Here is a 26,473-nt window from a genome sequence, read left to right as displayed (position 1 = left end):
CTGCCCTAGATGGCCCCATTTTCATAGTATGTAAGCAATCTGGCTCACTTAGTCAAAGAAACAAACCAACCCACCCTTTCATTTCACCTATCTAAAAATTCAGAAAGAAACCCATGGTTAAAACACTACATCACATGAATAGAAACTGCTTCTGCCTGCCTAGGAAAGAAGGAGCTTCAAAGAAAACCCTCTGAGCATGTGCACGGGCATGTATATGCAGGTGCATGTATGTGCAGGTGCATGTATGTGCATGGTCATGTATGTGCAGGTGCATGTATGTGCATGGTCATGTATGTGCAGGTGCATGTATGTGCATGGTCATGTATGTGCAGGTGCATGTATGTGCATGGTCAAGTATGTGCAGGTGCATGTGTGCATGCGGAAGCTAGAGAAAAACTCTTCTTCTGCCACATGGGATCCAGGGATCAAACTCAGGTTGTTAGATTTTTTGGCAAGTGCCCTTACATGCTAAGCCATCTTTACAGGGCAAACACTTTATAGACTGACTTTTCTTCTTAGCCCCTCCCTCACTCCAGTCTCTCTTATCTTGTTGTTGTTTATTTGTTTTTGAGACAAGGTCTGGCTATGTATCCCTGGCTAGCCTGGAACTAGATAGATAGACCAGGCCCATCCTTGAACTCACAGAGATCTACCTGCCTCTGCCACCCAAGTGTGGGGAGTAAAGGCATGTGCCACCGTGTCCAGCTCATCACACCTCTTAATAAAGTTTGTCCAAGTAACAACCTATACTTCAGCCTTTATTGCATTCTCAGTGGGTCAGGGATTACAGAAATCGCATCAGAGGTCGCTTTCCCCATAGAGGGCAGAGGAGAAAGCAGTGTAATCCAGGGCCCCAGGAACGCTGCCTGGGCCTGAGTATGGGGGCATCCTCTTGATGCAGTACTGGGCCTGATCCGGAGGCAGCTCCCGACGAAGCTCCTCAGCCAAGATGTAAGGCTAGGAGAAAAACACACAAAGAGTGCAAATTAAATGCAGAGAAGCTAGACTATAAGCCATCTTAATATTTGCACATTTCTTACACTGGCAAGGATTACAGGTAAGGAGTCCACTCTGCCCATTTTACCAGATAATGCCCCAAAGCTGGGTTCACAGAGAGCGAGTCTGCAAGGTGACCGGCAGGAAATCCAGGATGCTTCATAAAAGCACATGCGGAATTACTGCCAATATTTCTCACACTCAGCCAAAAGTGAGTGATAAACATTCCAATTTTAATTCCCCACCTCATGGGTCAGGTTGGTTCACATCATAAACTGAGAACATAGGAGTGAGTCATTTGATTTTACATAACTGATGTTTTTAAGAAACGGAGACCCTTGGCTGGAGAGATGACTTAGCCGTTAAAAGTTAGGCTCACAACCAAAAATATAAGAAAATGGAGACCCCTTTCATGCTCTGGTTTTTAAAAATATGAAAATATGTCACTTCGAGGAGAAAAAAAAAACCTCTTAAAGAAAGAGTAGGATTGGCATTGAAGGACAGAACTTTTAAAAACATATATATACAAATGGGAGCTCTCCTTCAAGAAGCCTTCACCCATGTTCTGGGACAAGCTTTACTCTTTCCCGAGCCTCTAGCTCTCTATAAACCCCTGCTTAAATTGTACTAAAAATATCCAGCTGGTGAACTGGCTCTGCAGGTGAGGGCTACATGAGCCTGGAGAACGCTGCTTGTTCCTGGAACTCTTATAAAGGACCATGCATGCACACATGCACACACAGATAAATCATTTTAAAGAAGCCCAGACATAACAGTGTGCATCTATAATCCCAGCACTCCTATGGTGAAATGGGAGGCAGAGACCGGAGAATCCCTGAAAGCTTGCAAAAAAGCAAGCCTTGCACATACAGCAGGGTCCATGTCTCAAACAAGGTGAGGGCAAGGCTTATGTCTGAGACTGTACCGCCACACATACAAAGGCCCACATGCAAGTGTACTCGCTGCCTCCCAGACAGTCAAAGATCATTTAAAAAGTTTTAAAACAAAAGAAAACCTGCCGCAGCAGACCTTATCAGAAGCCAGAATCCGGAAGGAGGCGATGACCTGCTCTGCTGTGTCGGTGTCTGCAGTCTCTCGAGTCATGAAGTCAATGAAGGACTGGAAGGTGACCGTGCCTTGTCCGTTGGGGTCAACCAGAGTCATAATGCGGGCAAATTCAGCTTCACCCTAAGGCGAGGTGGTACAGAGACAGTAAATGCTTCTGGGTTTGAAACTGTCATGGATCCTCCACATGGTTCTCTTCACTCTCTGCAAAGGTTTCCTCTTGTGGGTGACTCACATCCATTTCCATCAGGTTTAAACATTGTAGCATCAAGCCAGAGGCCCCTGCCTATCAGCAGTGTGTCCTTTCTGTAGCCCATGTTGCCCTTCCTAATTACATAATTGGGAAAAGTAACTCAGCCAGAGTTAGAAAGTGGAATTACTATGTATGATGGTGCCCATTCTTTAGTTTATTACCAGAGGAATCAAAGCAGGTCATGTTTTAAATGCTCGTTAAAGACTGGGGGTACAGCTCAGTACTAGAGCAATTGACTAGTATGTCCCCAGTACCAAAAAAAAAAAAAAACAAAAAAAAAAAAAAAAAAAAAAAAAAAAAAAAAAAAAAAAAAAAAAAACTTAAAAAAAACCCCAGCTCTTTATATATAAGCAACGTGCATACCTGTAGTTCTGGTATTTAGAAAGTTGAGCAGAAAGGATAGCAAGTTTGAGGCTAGCCTGGAGTACACAGTGAGTCCCCAGCTAGCCTCACCTGGGCTACCTACATACTACAGACATATGTCACCTGGTATTCCGGCTTGTTCTAAGAATTTATATATTTAATTTATTCTTAGACTGCTGGGACTCTAAGCCCCAGGTTAGAGGCAGAGAAAGGAGGATCTCAGTAAGTTCAAGGCCACCCTGGGCTATCTAACAAGATACTGTCTCAAAAATAGATAAATATGTAACTCATCAAAGGGTAATGCAGCACATTTCTATAATCTGTCATATATATATATTGAAATAGAGACTTCTCCTATATAGCTCTGGCAGGCCTGGAACTCATAAAGATCTGCCTGCTTTTGCCTCCCAAGAGGTGGGATTAAAATCTTGCACTATCATCCTCAGCCATTAAAATCTCTCTTCTAGTTTCTAAAATATCAAGGGAAAACCCACTTTAAAACTCAGGAAACTAGATACCATTGAAGGGAACATTTTAAGTTGGTTTCACTGAAGTACGTGAGTTGTATCAATGAAGCGTCTAAGAATCACCAGGAAATCCCATGTCCTTAATGTTTTCACCACAAGGAAACCTTGCCAGGTACTGAATAAAAACATTTTTAACTCTATAGCATTATTTTTATATAGCGATAAGCAGATTTTCAAAAAGCATTGCCCCGTGATAGGTAAATGAACCAATTAGAAAAGTATCGAATCTAGATTCTCCACAATTGAGTGTCGGTATGGTACCAGACCTTTGTAGAATTTCAGCGTGTGTCTTACCAAGTCATAGCCCATGGAAATGAGGCAGGCTCTGAAATCCTCATGATCCATCAGACCGTTCTTCCTCTGTGCAAATAAAAAGAACAGAGAGAGGGCAGTTAGGGACAAGATGAACAGCTGTGCCTGACCCAGTGTCCAGTGAGCAAGGTGGTAGAGAAAGGGTGACCAGCCAAGGTCAGAGGTCACCCCTGATTTACAGGAGGACAAAGCTACCAAAAACAAGACTATTATAAAATAGTCTCTTTAACAGAGGAGACTGGGCTGTAACTCAGTGGGAGAGCACTTGGCTAACACACATGAAGCCCTAGGCTCGGTCCTCAGCACTGCAAAATAAAATAAAAGGAAGGAAAGGGAAAGGAGGCAGGTGCTATAAAGACTAATTAATAATGAAAAGAGAACTCACATTAAAAGCAGCAAAGTGAACCAGTTGGGAGCTCACTACTGCCACCCATTGGTAACAGCACATATTGCAAACATTTCTAGAGCTGAGCAGAGAAACTCATAGCTCAAGCAGTCTTGGAAACTCCTGTCCAGTTGAAGTGCTGGGAATGGAACCCGGAGCCAGATGTAGTGTATGACAAGCCCAGCCTCTCCCCCCAAACCCAATGGGACAGTGGTCTCAGCTCTGTAAAAGCAGGGTATCTGATGCAAAATCCTGGTTGGGATGGGAAGTGTTCCTGTGTGCATGTCTCAGAGTTGTAAGAGGGACAGCTAACATTTTAACACCAATATGTCTGTACTGGCAATTGATTTTGGCAGTTGATTTTGTCCACTCTGGAAATGGCCGGTTTAGAAAGGTAATGGTAGAAGTTCTGACTTCTGTGAATGGAACCCGTGTTTTGGCTCTCAGGCCTGTAGGCCTGGCCCTCCCCAATGCCAGCTACTCTGCAGCCCTGTGTTCTGCCTTACGGCCTCCCTGTCCACTTCCCTTGGTGCCCTGTTCTAGCTCTTGCAGCTGCTTTAGAGCTATAACCCTGTAGGTCCTCTCTCTTTCTCTCAGATGGCCGCTTGCTGGAGAAGACTGGGATGTGCAGACTGCCTGGTTTCGCTAAGCTGGCTTCCCAGTGCCCAGGCAGGAGGACTGACTTTCCTGCAATGGTGCATGAGCACCCCTCCTCTCTTGACCTTAGAGTCTGAAATAACTGTGTTGCTCATCACACCCCCTCTCACAAAGCCCTCAGTCTTTCACTCCTGTCCCTTAACCCTCTTCCTTCCCTTCCCCAGGAGCCACATCTGGCTTCTGCTCACTCTCTTCACTCCAATGCCCCCACCTCCATCCCCATCTGGCATCCTAATGAGCTTCTCAGAAGCACAGCTCTGGTCATATTGATATTCAGCCACCCAGATGTCCATCGGAGGGATCTCTCTATCCACACCATCCATGATCCTGCCATCCTATCTGACTGCTATGTCTTTTTTTCTTTTCTTTTATTATTTCTTAAGACAGGGTTTTGCACTATGTACCTTGCTGCCTGAACTTGCTATGCAGACCTGGCTGACCTCAAAACTCAGAGATCTTCCTGTTTCTGCTCCCTGCATGCCAAGATTAAAGGCATGCGACACCACACCCAGCCCCATCTCGCTGTCTTGTGAGAACACAAAGTAATCTAAATATCTGATCTCATTTCAACAGACCCCAGGAAAACTTTGTTTCCGGTGCTTAATGTAAATAAATCTTTTCTACATTTAAAAATAGTTTAGGTTTATTTATTTACTTAATGTTTATGTTTTGTATGCCTGAGTGGACATGTGTGTACCACATGTATGCATGGGGCCCTCGCAGGTTAGAAGCCTGAGTTGCAGGTGGTTGTGAGCCTCTGAGCGGGTGCTATGAACTGAGCCCACATCCGCTGCAAGAACAGCTAGCCCTCTTTACCACCAAGCCAGCTCTGCGGCCCGAGCAGGGCTTGCACTAAAGACTGCCAAGCTTTGATATTAACCACAGAGTCCTAGTTAAAGGAACTACAGAAAACAAAGCAAGTTACATTGTTTTTGTTCATTTGCTTGTTTCTTTTTGTAGATTTTAGCTTTTCTTTTTTTTTTTTTTTCCTTTCTCCCAAGCTGAGGAAGGAACCCAGCACCTTGTGCTTTGCCAGCCTAAATCCCCAACTCCGGGAAACAAAGCAAAAGCCTTGATGTAAGGTCACTTGATGGTGACATGGGGACTTACCAGTGCTTGTTTGATAGCTACTTCCCTTGGTATCACTCAACCAGTTTCCTTGTGAACTTTTTTTAGAGCAGCAAGACTTAAAGTGACCAGCTGGGCATCATGCCAAGCACCGGCCATCACCCCAAGCACTTGGAAGTGGGGGCAGGGGGACTAGGAGTTCAAGGTCACACTCAGTTACACAGAGACCTCAAAGCCAGACTGGAATACACGTGACTTAAAGGACTCTGAGTGACAGCACGCATGTTTTTCCAGATATAACTAGAGAGAGCAGTACCCTGTCAAAGTGGTTGAAGGAGGCTCTGAACTCATTCATCTGCTCCTGGGTGATGCCCTTGGCATCTCTTGTCAGGATCTGGGTCTCCACCTCATTGATGGTTCTGGCGATAGTTGTCAGCAGCAACTCCCATCCGACACGGATATGCTACCAAGGAGAAGAACCAGCAATCAGCTAGGTCAAGTTTTAGAGCATCCTTATCACAAAAGGGGGGGGGGGGCTCAAACGAGCAGGAAAATAAGCAGGGCTTGGTACAGGTTTGCTACACTTATTCTGATCATCATCATCATTATTAGTGCGAGGAGTGTGTGTGCAGAGATCACAGAAACATTTTGGAGTCGGTTCTCTCCTTTCCATAGGTTCCTAGAACTCAGCTCAGAAAGTCGGGCTTCACGACAAGTGTCTTTACCCGCCGAACCATCTCAACAACTTGACTTTCCTGGGCTTATTTTTTTTTTTCAACTTTTACAAGATTCTGTAGTGTGGGGAATATTGAGGAGTGAGACCAAGAGTTCTACAAATGACAATCTACAAAGTGGCACTCTGCAAATTAGTTCATATATTTTATTTATGTTACATATACTTGGGTTAAACCTAGGGCCTTGTACATGCTAGGCAAAAACAAAAAACAAACAAACAAACAAACAAACAAAAAAACCCTACAACAAAACTACATCTCCGGCCCATACTTTGTAGATTAAATATCCAATATGTGGTCTATTTGTCACTAAAGACTTCTTCACACTTACTAAATAGCTGTGAGCACTGGGTTATACCCAAAGGCTCCCAGGGAGATCAGACTGAACCAGGGTGGTAGAAATGGGGACAGTCTTGACTTTATAGACTAATTTTTAAAATAACTAAGGAAGAATGGGCGTGGCGGTACATGCCTGTGATCAAAGGACTTAGGAGGTGAAGGAAGGAAAATCAGGTCATCACGGTTACATGGTCAGGTCTAGGAGAGTCTGGGCTACACGAGACCATCAATAGCAACAACAACAACAACAACCCTAGCCAAAATACAACGGGAAGAAATGAGGACAATTTAAGTTCCTCTACAAAAAGGCCTAATGACTTCACTGTGACAGTAATGATAACTTTGCCAATTAACTATTGTTTGGTGCTTATAACTATTGTTCACGGTGCTTTTCCACACACAGTAAACAGAAAGACTTAACTGTCCCCAGCATCCACACCTACAGAATTTACCAGAAACGGAGAGGGAGGTGTGCATAGGGAAACAACCTGAGGAGGTGTCAAGGCGAGTCAAGCCTGCCCATGTGCCCTCCATACCTCCATGGTGTAGTTCGTGTGCTTGTTGTCGAAGACCAGGGCTTCCTGGATGAGCTGGTGGTCGCCCTCCAGCTTGTCGATGTTGTTCTTGTAGTTGATGATGTTGTGCTCATACTGCTTCAGCTGGTTCATCTGGTCCTCCAGGGCCCCTGTGATCTGGATGGAGCTCCGAGCGATCTCCTGTACGTGGGAGGGCAAGCAGGGTATGAGGGGGCACTCAGCGAGTGGGGCAATCTTCCAGAGAGGCAGCTGAGAGGCAAGCAGCAGACAGCCGTGCGGGTGGGGTTGGGGACTCGGGGGCACCAGTGAGCGTGGAGACAGACAGAGTGGGCCTCTGGCTCTGGGCCAATGGCCACATCTACATCAGGGAGCCCAAGCCACTAGATGTCCCAGACAAATTAGTGACAAGATCACAAGATGAAATAAGGTTAAGTTCACATCTGTCTAGAGAAGGGTGGGGCCGGGGAGACCATGATCCAAAGCAGAAGTAAGGAAAGAGGAAAGAGTCCTGCTAACATTCTTAAAGGGAAGGGACATGTCCTGAGGATAACTAGCCTGCTCTGTGCTGGGGGCACTCAGACTGACAGACATAGGCAGAGCTGCCAGACAGGTATCAGACCACTGGGGAGAATTTCTTATTATTTTAGGTGTTTCCACCTCTAAGATAAAGTTAATATTTTATCTCAAAGGGGAGACAAAAAGGCCACAGATAGTGGAGTGAATGGTGCAGACAGAACCATGACAGGGATGTGCCGTTCTGAAGCTCAGTACAGACTCCAGACTCCAGACTCCACTAGGGTGCCACCAACCTCCATCTTGTTCTGGATCCAGGGCCCAATGGCGTTGGCCTGGGCAGCAAACTGGCGCCGAAGGCGTTCATTAGCATGTTGGCGAGCCAGTTCCTCCTGCAGGGATTGATCCCGGACGGGCACCAGCTGCTTCACCTGCCAGAGCCCAAGAAGAGAAGGATGAAAAGCCATCTCTGGTGTCAAGGGAGAGACCATGGGATGAGCTCACCATCAGATGTTAGGCCACTGGGATTTGGAGAGGGAGGAAGGGGCAAGAGGGAAGACAAGGCTAGAGGCTTAGGGAACAGGGGAAAGAGAGTCCTGCTCAAGGGACTAGTTCTGACTGTTACCTTATAACATCAAGGGACCACTGAAAGGGCAGCTTAGTCAAGGGATTTAAGAGTCTATCCACCATAAGGCATTCTCATTCTACAGCACCAAGCCCACGTTGGGTGGGGGTGGGGGGGCTGGGACCACAGCTCAGAATCATGAGCTTGAATGTGGGGAAGACTGGCATTTTTATTTTCACACTCCCTGATCGAAGGTTAGCATTTCCTTCATCTAGGGATGTGGGTGTCAGAAGTCACTAGAACCCATGACTGTCACACAGCCACAGGGCATTCCCATGCCAGTGGAACACCTGCGACTATGTCAAGATCATCGCACACACTCAGGTCTACTTCAAGGTCACGGGGTTGTTGTTAGATCCACTTCTAAATGTGCTTGTTCAAAGAGAGGTGGGGCACATACTTTACCATAGCCTGACTTTACTTGGTAGTGGAGTTAAGCCTAGGGCCTACTTCTAAGCCTTTCTCAATCCGTTTTACTCTAAAATTTGAGTCAAGGCCTGGGTTAGCCTTAAACTAGATTGGTTGCCCAGGGTAGCCTTGAAATTTTGGTCGCCTGTACTACCAGGCCTGGCTTTTTAAAGTTTATTTTGTTTTTATTCTCTCTCTCTCTCTCTCTCTCTCTCTCTCTCTCTCTCTCTCTCTCTCTGTATGTGGTGTGTATGTGTGTGTGTGTATGCACTTTGTTCTCTCCTACCTCTAAGTGGGTTCTGGGGATTGGATTTAGGTCCCCAGACTTGCACAGCAAGGGCCTTCACATTTCCCTGACAGTATTAATATCATAATCAATATTTACTTTGCCACAATTTATAATATTTTCTTTAAGGGAAATAACTTCTATTGGTTTTCCTCCAAATCACAGAGGCTGCCAGACAGCATTACCATTCAGCACATCTATAAAACCAGGAAGGAAGGGAAGTCTGAGAGTGATGCTGGAATAGGTCATCCTCCATCCCAAGGGCTTCCTTCCTCCGGCATAATCCTTCCCTCATCTCATACCCGACCCATGGCTGCTCATCTTGCCCTCCCTCAACCCATACCCAGCCGCACCCTCCCCCCACACCGGCCCACAGCTGCCCACCTTGTCCCACTTGCTGCGTAGCTCATCCATGGTGACAGTGCTGTAGGGGTTGCTGGAGCTGATCCGGATGCTGTAGCTCTGGATCACCTTCTCCACCTCGTTCTGGATGGCCAGGATGGACTGCCGCTCCCCATCGGCCTCAGGCAGTGTGGCCTTGAACTGCTCATGCGCGGTGATCAGGCTCTACGGCAGGGGTCAGTACAGAAAATCAACCCAACTGGGGCGTCCACTGTGTGTTTATCTTTCGGCAAGGTCTCAAGTAGCCAGACTGGCCCCAAACTTGCTATGCAATCACGTATGACCTTGAACTCCTGATTCTCCTTCTCCAATCCCAGTTTCTGGGATTACAGGCATCTACCACACACCCAGACATTTAGTGTAAACTTTATATGTGTGGGGTGTGTGTGTGTGTGTGTGTGTGTGTGTGTGTGTTCACGTGTATGTATATGTATCTAGAGGCCAGAGGTCCATCTCGTTGTTCTAGACAGGGACTTTCATTGGCTTGGCAGTTCTCTCATTAGGCTAGTCTGGCTGACCAGCTAGTTCCAGTCTGAGATTACAAGCATATGCTTTCATGCCCAGTTGTTGTTGTTGTTGTTGTTTTTAATGTAGATTCTTGCGATTGAATTTATGACTTTGTACCCACAAGGCAACACTTTACTGACTAAACCCAGGCTTCATGACCTAGCAATTTTTTTTGGAAAAAAAATTACAAATGTATATTTTCTTTATAATCTATTATAGCTCAAATTCACCATGAATGGATTATGAATCAACATAATCTGGGCACTTGACAGTAACTTTTCTCCCCAACACTAAGGCCAAAAGTCTTATTTATATACTTACTTGAATATTCTGAAGAGCTATACAAGTGAGACACTTTCGGTTGGCAGGGAGCAGGGTGCTATCTTGGAGGTGCTTTTGTACAGGTGTGCTCACATGTACTTACATGCATATTCGTGTTCATGGGAACCAGAGGTCAACATCATGTGTCTCCCTCAATCCAGAACTTTATTTTTAAGTGTATTTTACGTATGTGTGTGTGTTGTGTGGTATGTGTATGGTGTGTGTGTTGATGTGTAGTGTGTGTGTGTGTGTGTGGTGTGGTATGTGGTATGGCACGTGTGTGTGGTATATATATGTGTAGTGTGTGGTGTAGTGTGTGTGGTATATATATGTGTAGTGTGTGGTGTGGTATGTGTGTGGTATATGGTGTGGTATGTGTGGTGTATATATGCGTAGTGTGTGTGGTATAGCATGTGTGTGGTATATATATGTGTAGTGTGTGTCTCTGTGTTTGTGTGGTATGGTATGTGTGTGGTATGTGGTGTGGTATGTGTGGTGTATATATATGTAGTGTGTGTGTGGTGTATATATGTGTAGTGTGTGTGTGGTGTGGTATGTGTGTGGTATGAGGTGTGGTATGTGTGTGTGGTGTATATATGTGTAGTACATGCATGACATTCACACATGACAGAGAATGTTGTGTGGAGGTCAGAGGACAACTTGTGGGAGTCAGTTCTGTCCTTTCACCTTGTAGATTTTGGTGACTGAACACTGGTCAGCAGGATGGGGGCAAGTGCCTTTACTAGGGGAGCCATTTTACCAGCCCAGAACTTTAGGTCTTACACTCATATTAAGCCATGCACATGCACACATATATGTGACATGAAAACAGAAGAGAGGCAGTTTGAGAAAGGGAAGGAAATCAGCAGACATGGGGATAAGAGAGGGGGACACAGAGTCAATACTACAGTACAGGATACACTTGAGCCAAACGCATCGCTTCACAAAGCAAATACTAACAGGAGAAGGACGAGTTTGAGCCCCTCACCTGGATCTCCTCGATACTGTGGACAATGAACATGTCCTGCAGGTCCTCCATGGCTCCCTCCATCCAGTTGTTGAAGGGCGCAGCTCTCTTGGCAAACTCCAGGTGCAATTGGTCAATTGTTTCTAGCAACTTCTCAGTTCTCTGAGGATTGAACAGAAGCAAGTGATATGTTAGATGAAATACACTGTTTAAAAATCCCGAGACATGCAAACATGGGAAATATGTATCCAGATCAAGAAAGTATTATTTATCCTAGCTGCTGCTGGAATGATGGTAAGCCCTGCTGGTCTCTGAGAGACCTTCTGTGTTTGCTTAGTTTTGGTGTTGGGGGATGGAACCCATAGCTTCAGTTACGTCAGGTAAGTGTCCCACCACTGAGCACATTCCCTGGGATCCTTCTGAATTAAAGAAAAATTTAATGCCACCCAGAGCAACCTAACATTTCAAGTATCTAAAGTGCTCCTCTTGAAAGTTTATACAGGCTGGGCAGTGGTGGCGCACACCTTTAATCCCAGCACTTGGGAGGCAGAGACAGGTGGATTTCTGAGTTTGAGGCCAGCCTGGTCTACAGAGTGAGTTCCAGGACAGCCAAGGCTATACAGAGAAACCCTGTCTCGAAAAAAAAACAAACAACAACAAAAAAAACAACAACAAAAAAAGAAAGTTTATACAGTATACTTCTTTCAGCTAAAGCAGTTGGTTTTTATTTATTGAGACAAAGTCTCAGTTTCCAGGTTTGTTTAAACTTTTTCTTTTCTTTTCTTTTCTTTTCTTTTCTCTTCTTTTCTTTTCTCTTTCTTTCTTTCCTTCCTTCCTTCTTTCCTTCCTTTCTTTCCTTCTTTCTTTTTTTGGAGAAAAGGTCTCATATAGCCTTGGCTATCCTGGAACTCACTATGTACACTAGGCTACCTCAAACTAGATCCACCTGCCTCTACCTCCCATGTGCTAGAATTAAAAGAGTGTGCCATGATGTCCAGTTTTGACTTGAACATTCTATACAGCAAAGGATAACCTTGAACTTCTGATCCTTCTACCTCTGAGGAGTTTTGATTAGTCACTGATGACCACAGCACACTTTTATGGGGTGCTTCGAAGTGAACCTAGGCTCTGTGTGTACCAGACAAGCACTTTACAAACCAAGACTTATTTCCTAGCATTTTTTCCCTTCCATATCTGTTGCCATTTTCCAGATACACACCTCAGGTTGGCCCTGATACCCTGAGTCAGCTATCGACACAGAAGAACTTTAGTGGGCCTAGAGAGATGGCTCAGTGGTTAAGAGTTCAGACCATTCTTCCCAGAGGACCTGAGCTCAATTCCCAGCACACACTTGATGGTTCACAACTATCTGTAACTCCAGTTCCAGGAAATATGATGCCTTCTTTTATTCTGCAAAAGTGCCAGGCACAGGAATGGTATGCAGGCATACATGCAGGCAAAATGTTCATATATATATAAATTAAAGATAACACATGAGTCTTTGAAAGTTTTCAAAAGGACTTTTGGGAAATTTAACGTGATTGCTACTTAACAACCAGGGCTCAGACAATGATCCCCCAAATATTTTAAAATTGAAAAGTATGTTTTTCTGCTAACTTGTTACACTGCAAAGCTAACAGCCTCTCTTGGTCCTGTGGTTCCCACTTTTAACATTCTTCTATTTACTGGATAATGTTTGGTTGTCTCCACATGAGGTCATGGAGAAACACAATTAACACCACTGATTTAATTATGGAGCCTCTAGTAGGAGGTTTCAAGGCAAGAAGAGCATCAAGGTTTTCACCTCCAAGGCCTCCCTCCTCTTCTGGGTGAGCGTCCCCAATCTATCCCACTGGTCACAAATTTTCTGGCACCGGTCATTGACGTTCACAGCATCGTGATAGTCCAGTTCACTGTGAAAGCAAGAAATGAAGATTAATTCTCCCAGATGGTGTCAGGGAAATGGCTACAAGCTGGAAATAAACAGGGAAGAGATGTGTGTGCGTGCACACACACACACACACACACACACACACACAAATGTATGTGTGAACAAATGTATACTCATATGTGTGCACATGCACTTGGAGGCCAGAGGTAAACCCTAGGTATTTTTATCAGCCATTAAGCTCCTACCTTTTCTTTCTTTCTTTCTTTCTTTCTTTCTTTCTTTCTTTTCTTTTCTTTTCTTTTTTTTTTTTTTTTTGACATAGAGTTTTCTAGTGGCAAAGGCTTTGCATTATTCAGCTAACTTGTCTCCCTAGCAAGCTCTAGGCATCTACCTATATCTGTCTCCCCAGAGCTGAAATTAAAAGAATACACCATCATGCTCATTAAAATTATATGTGTGTGAGCATGTGTGTGTGTGTGTGTGTGTGTGTGTGTGTAGGATGATGGATCCTCTGGAGCTGGGTGACAGGCAGTTGTGAGCTGCCTGATGTGGATTCTGAGAACTGAACCTGTGTCCTCAGCAAGGTAGGTCATGAAACACTCTTCGTTACTGAGTCATCTCCCTGGCATCTGTGTCGGTGTTTTGAACATGGGTTCTGGGTGATCAGACTTATGTCCTCAACTGGCAGCCATCCCCCATTATCCAGTCCCTAACCCTAACTTTTTTTTTAAAGACCCAATAGAAAACTGAGAGGGAGGCTAGTGAGATGGCTCAACCACTAAGAGAACCTGCCACCAAGTTTGACAGTGTGAATTCAATCCCTAATATTGTCTTCTGACCTCCACAGATGTGCTACTGTAATTAATACTTGACCCAGACAAGGGGATCCCTGGAGGTCAATAGGCAGCCAGCAGAGTTGAATCATTCAAGCTCCTGCCCATCAGGAAATTCTATGTTTCAAAAAAAAAAAAAAAAAAAAGTAGCAGGTGACCTGCTGAAAACATTTGAGACTGGCCTCTGACCTCTGACCTCTGACCTCTGGCCTCCACAACACTTCAGGGATTCCCAACCCCTAACCCCACAAACACAAAATACAAAGGTAATAAAAAACCGGGAGGGCATTTCAGGGTTTCCTGAACTGTCCCTGCTGGAAATATTATCCCTTGGAATAAATTATAAGAATTAATACAAATCCTATTAGTCAACAGTTTTCAAAACAGCACTGTCTTCTTAATGCCGCTGGCTAGCTGTCTCTTCCCGTGTCCTCTGAGGCCTCCTGAGAGCATGACTTTTAAATGGAAACAACAAGGAAAGCCAACTATCTGACCCAGGTGGCTGGAACATTAAAATGAGTCATAGGGGAGGAGGTGTCCACTTGCAGGCTTCTGTGTCCTTGGCTCCTCTAGAAGGGCATGCAGCTTGCTGCCTATTGAGTGACCAGTCCAGGAGGGGGCTGTGACATCCCCCAGCACAGAAAGGCTTCTAAAACTGGGCAGGCTGGAGCTCTTCCATTTAGGGACAATGACTCTTTGGACTGTTGGATGCCTCTAGTGTGGTAGAAACAAAACAAAACAGAAAGCTTGAGTAAAACTTAACTCATCTCATGGATGAGTCCTGCTTAAAAAGCAACCACCCGGCCAGGCTAAGAGGAGAGAAAGAACTGTGCAGATCAGAAGACATTTGCAGGAGGCTTCTTTGAAAATAGCTGGAGATAAGAGAACTTTCCAGAAGTACCCTACTCCCCTGAAAACCACTTCTCTGAGGCTTCAGTTTTGTTTATTAATTTATAAATGTGTGCATGCATGTGTATGTGTGTGTGTGTGTGTGTCTGTGTCTGTGTCTGTGTACAGCAAGTGCACAGAGGTCAGAGGAGGACAACTTGTGTCAGTCCCTCCTTGTGCCATGTGGCTTCTGGGGATTGCACCCAGGCTGTAGGATGAGCATCAGGAAATTTTACCCTCTAGCTCAAGGGCCCCTTGCTCTTTCTTTTCTCATATACTCACCCATGTTTATTGACTTTACTGTTTCTTTTGCTGAGCAGAGAAAATACATTGGACTGTTCTTCCAGAACATTCTGATAGGGACAGAAGCTCCCTGTCACCTCATTAGAGCTTGCCCAGTCCGTAAGAGCAACCACCAGCTATCTACAAACACACACTTTTCATGTAACCAAAGTTGACTTAGATCTTACGTCGACTTTGAGTACAAACCAAGAACCAAACCCAGCCACTGCCCCTGAGCAGCTATACTATGCTGATATAAAATGGCAAGGCCACAGACCTTTAACGTGTAAACATTAAAGGGATAAGTCTTTCTCAGAAATTTCTGGATGCTTCCATCTGAAATGTCTCTTGTGTTTTGGATGCTTGGTCCCTGGCTAGTTGCAGGAATTGGAATAAAGTGGAGCACTGTGACATAAATAAGTCACTGAGGGTGGGTCGCAGAGGGTCAGACTCAACTCTGGTTCTACTCTAGGTATGTTGGCTATGGTGGTTTGAATATACTTGGCCCATGGGGAGTGGCACTATTAGGGGGTGTGGCCTTGTTGGAATAGGTGTGGCTGGCCCTTTTGGAGGAAATGTTCAAGCTCTGACCAGTGTGGAACAGAGCCTCCTCCAGGCTGCCTGTGGGAGCCTGCTTCCACTCTGTCTTGCTTCCTGCCATGATGATAATGGACTAAAACTTTGAAACTGTAAGCCAGCCCAATTAAATGTGTACCTTTATACGAGTTGCCTTGGTCATGGTGTTTCTTCACAGCAATGAAACCCTAACTGAGACAATGCCTAGTATTCTGTCAACTTGACATAACCTAGAGACACCTAAGACGAGAGAACAACCTCAATTCAATAAATGGCTCTATAAGACTGGCCTGTGGGCAAGCCTGTAGGAAATTTTCATTTTCTTTCTTTTTTGTTTGTTTTGTTGTTCTTGTTTTTCTGAGACAGGTGTGTGTGTGTGTGTGTGTGTGTGTGTGTGTGTGTGTCCCTGGCTGTCCTGGAACTCACTCTGTAGACCAGGCTGGCCTCAAACCAGAGATCCACCTGCCTCTGCCTCCAGAGTGCTGGGATTAAAGGCGTGCGCCACCACTGCCCAGCTCGATTTTCTTGATTAATAACTGATGTGGGAGGACCCAGCCCAGTGTGGGTAGTGATTCTGAGATGCATAAAAAATAAATAAATAAAATAAAACAACTGAGGGGCTGAAGAGATAGCGTAGCCATTAAGAGCACTTGTCACTCTTTACAAAGGGTTTACCTGGGTTCAAATCCCAGCACCCATATGGTGGTTTACAACCATGCGTAACTCCCGTTTTCAGGGGATCCAGTGCTCTCTTCTATTCTTCATGGTTACCAAGCATGCACGTAGTACACATGCATACATATATGCAAACAAAACACTCACACATAAAAGGAAAGATCGTCCTAATAAAAAGAAAGAAATTTAAAAGGAAGAAAACAAACTGAGCAAGACAGGAGGAGCAGAAGAGTAGGCAGCACTCCTCTGTGGCCACCGCCTCAGTTCCTGTCTCCAGGTGTCTCCCTGCTTAGGTTTCTGCCCTGACTTTCCTTTGTGATGGCCTGTTATTTCAAGACATGTGACTGAGACACGTAAGCTGAAATGAACTGTTTCCTTCCCAAGTTGTGTTCATCACAGCAATAGAAACTCCAAGATACTAGCTCTCTCTGATTCCTGGTCTTCTCTGTCCTGACTGATTGAAATCCTTATAAAACTGTGATCAAAAATAAACTTTTCCCCGGTCTCCAAAGTGACTAAATAAAGCAAGAACTCTCTGCTAAGCCACAAAGGAAACACCAGGGCCACCCTCTGCGGGGGTTCCAAGGGTTTCGCTCATTTTCCCTGATTTTTACACAACGGTTCCATGCACACCTGCACCTGGGGAGTTAGGGCTTGTCTGATTATTTTTATGTACCTCTGAGAAGTGCCTAAAAACTCTTGACTTATTTTTAGGATGAGCAGGAAAGAATAGAATGTTAGTAACAGTCAGATGAACACAACCTAAATCTCATCCATGGTTACATTACAACTCAGCAGGTTGGAGCACACAACACCAAAGATGCCTGGAGTAACAGTCACAATAACATAAAATTGCTTAAAGCTCACAGGCGACACTAAAGACTGCTCCAAATTACTCGTGGGAGCCATTACTGTACACGGAGTGAGTCCCTTTCAAGCCCTCATCTTATTGGTGAGTGGCTGTTAATTAGCAAAGAGCCAACATTCAAGAGGCATAAGACCACCAGGCTGAAAAAGATGAAGGATTTACGTGGGCCAGGCTGAGAAACGGTGTGTGATGAAGCCCTACCTGTTAATTAAGGCGTTCGTGCTTCCTCCAAAGTGAGGGACCGGGGACTAAGGTATTGAAGGACATTTTAATTACTCTGTTTTTATTATTAAATGATAGGCAATAAAACTTCTGTGGATATCCATATCCAACCAGAAAGATGGCTCAGCAGTTAAGAGCTCTGGTTACTTCTACAGAAGATCTGGGTTCATTTCTCAGAACCCAGAGTCTTACAACCCTCAGCAACCCCAGTTCCAGGGGATCTGAAACCCTCTTCTGCCCTCCGCACACTGTACACATCCGGGAATCAGGTAGAGGCAGAAAACATCTGAACAATGACTAGCCTCAGCACCAGGGCATCCGTTCTCCCAGAACAAAACTCAAAAACAGTGAGGCAGCTTGCTCCTTCGGGGCTGAGGTGGTGATGTTTCTTTGGCCTTCCTCTCTACAGGAGCTTGGGTCCTGCCTCCTGCTGCAGCCCGAGAGTCTGGCCCCCACGCTGGTATCTCATTCCCTTGGAAGCAGAATGGTTTATGTGGGGTCAGGTGTGAAGGATGAGAGAATCTGACTACCTTGGCATACATCAAAGCTGAACCTGTTTTTACTTTTCAATACACCAAAATCATCACCCCTCGGGGCTCCAGCCTGACCCTTCAAACTCAGCAGAGAAGAGTGTCTGTTCTCTGGAGACCCCGCATACTGCCCATAGCCCAACACGGTCTTCAGCCCGGTACCAGCACGCACTTGAGCTCCTGTGCAATGGCAGCGATCTGTTCCACACGGTCCTGGTGTGCAGCCAGGTCACTCTCAAAGGCCTCATGCTTCCGAAGTAGGGCTCGAACTTCCGTCAGGGACGCAGACTCATAATCTTTCTGCAGCAAGATCTGTTCTTTGCCTGCAAAGGGGACAGCAAGCACTATTAGGCGGAGACTGCAGGACTAAAGGTTCAAGGCCAGCCTGGACAGCTCTGTGAGACTCTGTCTCAAAATGAGAAAGAAAAAAATAACAGAAGATCGAGTCTCGGTGGTAGAGGGCTTGCCTAGGATGTACAAAGACAAGCATTGCCTAAATAAATTAATCAATTAAATAAACATGAAATCTCAAAGTAACACAGCAGCTACCCCACACCAGAATGTGCTCAGAGAACACCGGGATTTCAAGGGAGAACAAGCCTATAAGCAACACCCAACAATCAAAAAAGCTCAATCAACATTGAACCCCTCAACATTGAAGCTCACAGAGGAGGTGCCCAGAAAGAAAAGTGGCAGGAGACGCATGCATTTTACACAGTACATTCGGCACCATTCTGAGTCACAAGTGTCTACCATCCCACGGTGACACCCAGTTCAGTTGGAAATTATTTCCACCCATGAGCCACAGGGAATGGCTGAATAAAACGCTTGTGTTAGCTGGGCATGGTTGTACACATCTGTAATCCCAGCTCCCAGGAGGCTGAGGCAAGAGCATTGTGAATTCAAGTCGAGTACCGTGACATAGCAGGACTCTGTCACAAACAATTGCCTGTCAGCAGGTTTCTCTTGCACTCCACTTTGTGTTTGAGAGCTGTGCTCTGGGGCAAAGTGTGGCCTACATTTTGCTTGTTCTGATTCTAAACATTAGATATTTCCCTTTTGGAACTTCCACTAATTCTTCTAAAAGTTTTTCTTTACTATTTGTTTGGACAAGGCCATGCAGGCAGACTGGCCTTGAACTTAGTACTTTGCTAAGGATGACTTTGAACTTCAGATCCTTGTGCCTCCACATCCCTAGTGCTGAGATTATAGGTATGTACTACCATGCCCAATGCATGCAGTACTGGGGATAGAAACCAGGATTTTGTTGGTGCATGTTAAGCCCGCACCCCACCAACTAAACCACATTTCCAGTACTCTCTAAAAGTATTTAAGTCTAGATACTGCTGTGACTAGGTATCCAGATCCACTTTTACTCTCTGGCTAGTGGCTTTAATTCTGTAAAGCTGGAAATGGAAAGCGAATGTCCGTATGTCAAAGAGTGACAACATTGAAGCTAGGATGTGTCACATGGGAAACAGTTACAGTATATTCATTCTTTGTCGTTTGTCTTTAAGATTGATTTTTAATTACATGTACAGGTATGTATGTGTGTGTGGCGGGGGTGTGTGCATATAAGTGCAGGTGCCTGTGCAAGCCAGAAAAGGGCACCAGATCCCCTAAAGCTGGACTTGGAAGGGCCATGAGCTACCTGATTTGGGTGCTAGAACCAGAACTCTGGTCCCCTGCAACAACACCTGGTTGTTATTCTGGATCAAGACATTATTTTATAGTCCTGTCTAGCTTTGAACTCAATAAGTAGTCTAGGCTCAGCTGGAAATCTTGATGATCCTCCTGACTCAGCCTACTAAGTGCTGCAATTACAGGGATACACACCACCAACCCTAGCACAACTCAGATGATTTTTTTTCACATTTATTTATTTATATGTATGGAGTGTGTGTGTGTGTGTGTGTGTGTGTGCATGCCACATTTCATGTCATATATGAAGAACAGCGGACAATTTGTAGGAGTTGGTTCAAACTCCAAGTGTCAGGCTCGGCAGCAAGCATCTTCATCTACTGAGCCGTCTCACTGGCACACAACCCAGATGCTGTAAAATCTGAACTGCATTCTCGTGCCCTCACCATAAGCCCATGTCTCGTGCGTGGAGGCCTTCTGCCTGAACTTCTCGGCCAAGTGCTCCAAGCGCTCCAGTCTTCGAATCTCATTCAATAGCCATTCCTCATAGCCCTTCTCAGCCTGCTCCAACCTCTGCCAGGCACCAGCAATGTCCTGAGGAGTGAAAGACATTCGAGAGCACAGGTATGACATGTGGGCTTCCAGATTCCACTAAGCCTCCAGCGTGTGTCTGGCAGTGGTTGTCCTCTGGTTTCACTCCCCCTTGCCTCTCCTGTATAACTAACCACACCACCAGTTTACTTTCCAAATGTCCAAATCACCACAGCGGCCTTTTAATTGGCACAGCTGTTCTCATCAGCCTCTCCAATGTCTCCAGATGTAGACCAAGTTGGACAAAGTGGGAAGGGCAGGTGGTAGCAGCAGGAAGGTGAATACACAGGGAAGATTTAGCATTGTAAATTATAAAGCAGCCTCAGCAAGGTCAAGACCACAAGTCTGCAAGGGGAGGAAGCGGCCTCCTTCAGAGCCTTTGCTGAAAACCTGTGTGGCACCATCTCACAACACGCCACACCCACCCACGCCAAGAACTGCACAATGGGAGGGAACAGAGGATCAGTAATGAAGCCAGCTATGGGGGGGGGCACACATTGATAATCCCAGCGGCTCAGGAGGCCGAGACAGGAAGAATGCAAGTTTGAGTCCAGCCTGGCAACTTAATAAATTCAAGGTCAACCTGGAAACTTAGTAAGACCATTTCTCAAAAGAAAAAAAAAAATTGAAAAGAGTGGGGAGGTAGCTGAGTGGTGGTAAGCTTGTCTGATACATACAAAGTCCTGGAGTGGTTATGGGGGTCATTCATGATTACATTCACTGTCACACTCAAGAAGCAAAGGCCTCCTCAGCAGACCAAGGGGAAGGGGGACAATGGAGTTACTGCAAACCGCAGCCACTCACCGACACCATCTTGCCCTCGGAGGGCATGAAAGCTGGCCGGTTGCTGATCCGAAGCTTAGTCTGCAGCGTGTTGAAGTTGATCTCCAACTGGCATTTCTCCTGCACCTTGGGGGGCTTGTGCTTACGACGATAATCCCGGAAGTCCTCCAGCTTCTTCTGCATGGCCTGCATGGTCTTCTCTGGTGTCCTGTTCTCCAGCCAGGGGATTGTGCGACGAATCCATTCCAAGAGCTATTTCCAAACACGGAAGTGGAGCTGAAGATACTAGCAGACTGTTTCTAGTTCAAGAACAAAGGGTCCCCAATAACTGGAACCAGTTCCCCCAAGGCTCCCAGATGACTGAGCATGGTTACGACTGTACTGACTTAAAGTGGGGATTGCAGCTCTGTGCATGGTTCAATGAACGACAGTGTCCACCCAGGGCCACAGGGACCACCCCAATGAGACCACACACAGGTTTAACTTGAACTTCAGGTCAGCACACGGAATCGTGTTTGACAAAAATGTGACATTTACAAGAAACGCAGCAACCAGACATTAGCAGACAAGTGCTGGATGGAGCCTCCAAATTCTTAAAGGGAAAACAAAATTAAAAAAAACAAAAAAAAACAAAAAGAAGAATGAAGTTGATGCACTCACAAGGAATTGGGTCGAATGTCAAATGTTTCCTTGGGGAAAAAAAAATCAAAGCTCGTATCTAATGAGTTTACTCACTAGAGAATTGTACTACAAGCCTAGAGAGGACTATGGGCCAGGGTAGGCTTTATCATCTATGCAACTCCACAGGCATGAGCGAAATCCTAGTGAATTTCCCAAATCTAATGTCTGTTCTTCTCCTGAGTATCGAGGTCTCAGAGATGACCTAGCCACTTAATTTATTCTTCTAGTTTTTAATTTGTTTTGAAATTTTACTTTTTATTTTATGTATATGGACATTTTGCCTGAATGTATATCTGTGCACCACATGTAATGCATAAAGTGCCTTCAGAGGACAGAAGAGGGTGTCAGGTCCTCCTGGAACCAGAGTTACAGACAGTTGTTAACCACCATGTGGGTGCTAGGTCTCAAACCCAGGTCCTGTGGGAAAGCAGACTCATAACTGCTGAGCCATCTCTCAGCCATCTCTCTAGCTCCCCTTTTATTTACTCTTATGTCTACTGATGCCTTGGGAAGCTGGGATGAAAATGAGTTTCAATGATGATGCCTCCACAGTTAGCATTGAACCTGAGTATCCCTCAGAAGCTCCTGTAGCTCAACACTTGCTCCCCAGCAGGTGGCGCTGTTTTGGGAAGTTATTATAGCCTGGCCCTGCTTCCTGTTCTCCTTGAGTGTGGATACAAAGTGACCAACTTGCCTCAGGATTCTGTTGCCATGCCTCTTTTGCCATAATGGACCATATCCCCCCTGGAACTGAGAGTTAGAATAAACCATGTCTCCCCCACGTTGCTTTTGTAAGGTTGTTTTATCACAGCAATGATGGCTAAACTAAGTTTATAAATAAAAAAAATCCTGACAATTAGCCATCTTTCTGTGCCGAATAGACTTCCCTCTTGAAGTCTACGGCTCCTTAATGCCAACAAATGAGATTTTTTTTTTTTTTTTTTGCACAGCAATAGTAACAATTACAAAAGAAAAGAGTGGTAGGGAATCAGACAACTAAACTTCCCCGTATCAGCAGCATGAAGGCATCCATTTAGTTTACTTTGATTGAATTACCATCAAGTGCGTATCTGGGATGATTTAACTCACCCATGCTGAGTATGTTTATAGCACACAGCAAATACAGTTAAATTAAGTTAACACAAAAATTATTCTTTTAACCTTTTAAACTATTTTTTTAAATGTAGTGTAAGTTATCTGGTCTTGACTATGAATCTGTACTTGAGTACCATCTCAGAGGACACAGCTCTTGGGTCCCTCCGCCTGAGCTTGTGTTACAAAAATAGGGTTAGTGACGAGGATTCTGCGGTACCCTCTAGGTTATGATAAGGACAAAAAAAAAAAATGAACTGTAAATGCATTGCTCAAATCAAGAGTCTGGATGAAGAGTGACAAAAACTCATCCCCAAGGCTCAAAGGGTTTGGAAGGTGAGCTGTCATCCCAGATCCCAATCTGGGCCTGTGCGTGTGCCCCTGCACACATACACACCACACTCCCTCCTCCCAAAAGGCTATGCAAATTCCTTTCACATGAGGTCACAGTGCCGAACAGGGCCCTTGACACAAAGAGCACCCTACACAATGTCAGTAGCCCACAAGCTACAAGTTACAGGATTCTGACCTTGCAGGGCGGAGCTAAGACTAGATCCCCTTCCTACCACACTGACACATGCAGCTGTGGAGCCTTTACCAAAGGCCATGGTGGGGGTGGGGTGGAGGAGCACTGACACCAGGCTGACACCAGGCACCGGGCATGTTGCTTCAGGATAAGCAGCCTCTGAGACCAGATGTGTTTTCTGCTCTCACTCTCTCTGAGTTGAAAAGTGTAAAGATAAACATGGACCGTCCGTTTGCAGTCTCTGCCTCACCCCTGGCTGCAGGTAGATGGACAGAGCTGCCCCCATTTCCTTTACCTCACTCGCTAGCCTCTCATATTCTTCCATCAGCCTCTCATTCTCTTGATTCACAGCAAGAACCTTACATATTCTGTTAGCTGCTGTCTCGGCCTGCAAAACACAATAGGTAAACAAGATGGCTGGGTGACGAGGGTATGCACGCAAATACATGTAAAGCCAGACGTGGCGGGGCAGGGTGGGACAGAGGAGATGTTGAAGATGGTGCAGTCTGGGTCAGGGTGGGGAGGAGAGAGGGGATGAATCAGTTCACACCTTTTTTAGTTTTCACACAGACTTACACGGCAGGCTGAATATACTGTAGGGAATAATGGGGAGATATCATTAGTCTAGAGTACAAGCTTTATAAAACATCGAGCAAGTTAGTAACAGAAATATGTGGGTCGAGGAAACCAAGATCTCAGGCCCCTGACTGTCCAGCTAAATGCCCCTGAATAGACCCTATAGCTATGGGGTGGAATGACCCTGGCCTTCAGAAATCAAAGCTGAAGAGGTTGGGTCCTGAATGTATCCACATTGTTGACCTTCAATGCATGGTAGATTTTCTAGATGGGATGCCAGAGCCAAGCTTGTCTTAAGATGTCGTTTCATTGTTTAATCTACAAGAAGAATCACTGAAGCAATAGATAATCCTCTATCATTATCTTGAAGGGAACTCGGGTCACGTGCCTCTTAACATGTTCCTAACATGGACCAAGAAGAGGTATGTGCCTGTTCTAAAACAGAGGTGTCCAACTCATGACTCAGATGCCACATGCAACCAGGACAGTAATGAATATATCCCAACACCAAGTAGTAAATTATTTGAATTCTTTGGGTTTTTTGGGGGGAGGTGTTTATTTTGTTTTATTGGCTTTTTGTTTGTTTGTTTTTTGTTTAATTTAGACAGGGTTTCTCTGTGTAGCCTTGGCTGTCCTAGAACTTGCTCTATAGATCAGGCTGGCCTTGAACTCACAGAGATTCGCCTGTTTCTATATCCCAAGTACTGGGATTAAAGGTGTGCACCACCTCCACCAGACAAATTCTTTGTTTTCAGACAGAGTCTCACTATGTAGTCCTGGCTGGCCTGGGACTCAATATGTAGACCAGGCTGGCCTCAAATTTACAGAAATCTGCCTGTCTCTGTCTCCCAAGATAAGAGATTAAAGGAGTGCACCCCCATGCCTGGCTTTATTTGTTGTTGTTTTTATATTTTATTTCGTGTGTGTGTGTGTGTGTGTGTGTGTGTGTGTGTGTACAGACTGGGCACGAGTGCAGATATATGTGTATAAAGACACACATATGGACATCAGGACAATCTGTAGTATTTTCTCTTTTTCTACCATGTAGATCCTGAGGGTTGAACTCAGGATGTCAGGCTTGGCAGCAAGTGCCTTTATTGTCTAAGCCATCCCACAAATCCTACTTAAATGTATGTGAGTGAGTGTGTGTGTGTTGCAATGTCAGGCCAAGTAAATACAAGCATGCCTTTGCAACCTTTGGCCACAGATCGGACACCCCTGTGCAGCCCAGGACAATCCAAAACATGGCCCAGAGAAGCTACTGGACACTTTCCCCAAAGTCCGGCCTCTAAAGCCATAATTCTCCTGACCATAATAATCTGGATTACCATCATCTCTCAGTGCTGGCCTTTACAAAGATGGCAAAAATGGGGCACATTTTGTCCATCAGTCCATAAAGGTTCCCCAGGTACAGGGGTGAGCAGCAAAGACAGATCAATCTGCAGGAGGTAGATGACTGTTCTCTCATAATTTCCCTCAGACTGTTCTGAGGCAGGTGAATACTTCTGAGGTTGTAACCCTTTTGTTCTGTTGACTAAAAATACAGTTAGTCTGTTATGATGGAGCAAACCACTGAACAAAGGTTGTTTCCAGGCAACTGAGAACAACAAACATGGCAGAGGCTTTGGGTCTCCTAGTTGCCTTCCCTTTGCCACTCAATGCATGCAGCACACTCTTCAAGGCACTTTGCTCCACAGAATGTACAAATGTTTCTAGCAGTTTTCTAATAAAATGGAAGAAATATCTTGGGAGGGGGGAAAATAGAGAAAAACACTTTGGTTATTGTCTAAACTTTTTTTGGTTTTGGTTTTTGTTTTGGTTGGTTTTTTAAAACATGGCTTGCAGTTGGGAACTTGCTGTGTTAGGTTGTTATGAAACACTGATATTCCAAGATCAGATGTGAAGCACACAGACGCACGCCCAGAAACACGCACGCGCACACAGAAGAGCAGCGCGGTCCGCTGCGTGCACAGGGAGGAGTACCTGCTCCGCTCCCGCGAAAGCATGGTAGAAGCAGGAAACGTAAGTCATGATGGCTCTTTCATCGGGTTTGGGAGTGTTGACAATGTCTGAGGGGGGAAAAATAACATGGGACACGGACACACACAGGCGAAGAGGAGAAACCAGGGTGAACGGAAGGAGGAACTAATCAGCTTATACCGACCACTTTGCTTTTTGTTTCATGGACCCATGACCCTGAACCTCAGGGCAGCTGGACAGCACTGACATGATCCCAGAATAGTTATTTTAGGATTACGTTTTTACCCATTTATTCAGTATGTGAATGAAATGTGTGTGCGTGTGTTTGAGCACACACACATATGTGCCACACACACACACACATATTCTATAGAATGCATGTGGAGGTTAAAGGATAATTCCTGAGAGTCAGTTCTCTCCTTCCACCAGGTGGAGCCAAGGGATCACACTCAGGCCGTCGGGCTTGTTTGTAAGCCTGAGACTTTATCCCGTGCTCAGCCATCTTGCCAGTCCTAGGAATGGGATATTTGAATGGTCCAACTGAGGGCTTGTACCCGCCTCCTTCATTGGGTTT

General features: G+C 45.2%; 1 protein-coding gene across 1 annotated transcript in view; it reads right to left on the bottom strand.

The window, feature by feature from the left end:
* Positions 1 to 737: 737 nt before the first annotated feature.
* Positions 738 to 26,473, bottom strand: part of Actn2 (actinin alpha 2) — a 69,057-nt gene continuing 43,321 nt past the window's right edge. The window contains exons 8-21 of the mRNA XM_034510679.2: positions 25,903 to 25,988; positions 23,639 to 23,731; positions 21,066 to 21,296; positions 20,117 to 20,264; positions 18,202 to 18,352; positions 13,069 to 13,177; positions 11,286 to 11,426; positions 9,452 to 9,634; positions 8,045 to 8,179; positions 7,236 to 7,415; positions 5,943 to 6,089; positions 3,499 to 3,564; positions 2,026 to 2,184; positions 738 to 957 (exon numbers count right to left, since the gene is read on the bottom strand). Of these exons, the coding sequence (XP_034366570.1) occupies positions 799 to 957; positions 2,026 to 2,184; positions 3,499 to 3,564; positions 5,943 to 6,089; positions 7,236 to 7,415; positions 8,045 to 8,179; positions 9,452 to 9,634; positions 11,286 to 11,426; positions 13,069 to 13,177; positions 18,202 to 18,352; positions 20,117 to 20,264; positions 21,066 to 21,296; positions 23,639 to 23,731; positions 25,903 to 25,988 (1,988 nt within the window). The 3' untranslated portion in view covers positions 738 to 798. The remainder of the gene's footprint in view (positions 958 to 2,025; positions 2,185 to 3,498; positions 3,565 to 5,942; positions 6,090 to 7,235; positions 7,416 to 8,044; positions 8,180 to 9,451; positions 9,635 to 11,285; positions 11,427 to 13,068; positions 13,178 to 18,201; positions 18,353 to 20,116; positions 20,265 to 21,065; positions 21,297 to 23,638; positions 23,732 to 25,902; positions 25,989 to 26,473) is intronic.

Source organism: Arvicanthis niloticus, chromosome 8 (assembly GCF_011762505.2).
Source record: "Arvicanthis niloticus isolate mArvNil1 chromosome 8, mArvNil1.pat.X, whole genome shotgun sequence".
In the NCBI taxonomy this organism is placed as follows: domain Eukaryota; kingdom Metazoa; phylum Chordata; class Mammalia; order Rodentia; family Muridae; genus Arvicanthis; species Arvicanthis niloticus.
Note: the sequence above shows the minus strand (reverse complement) of the source record. Positions and strands in the feature narration are given on the sequence as shown.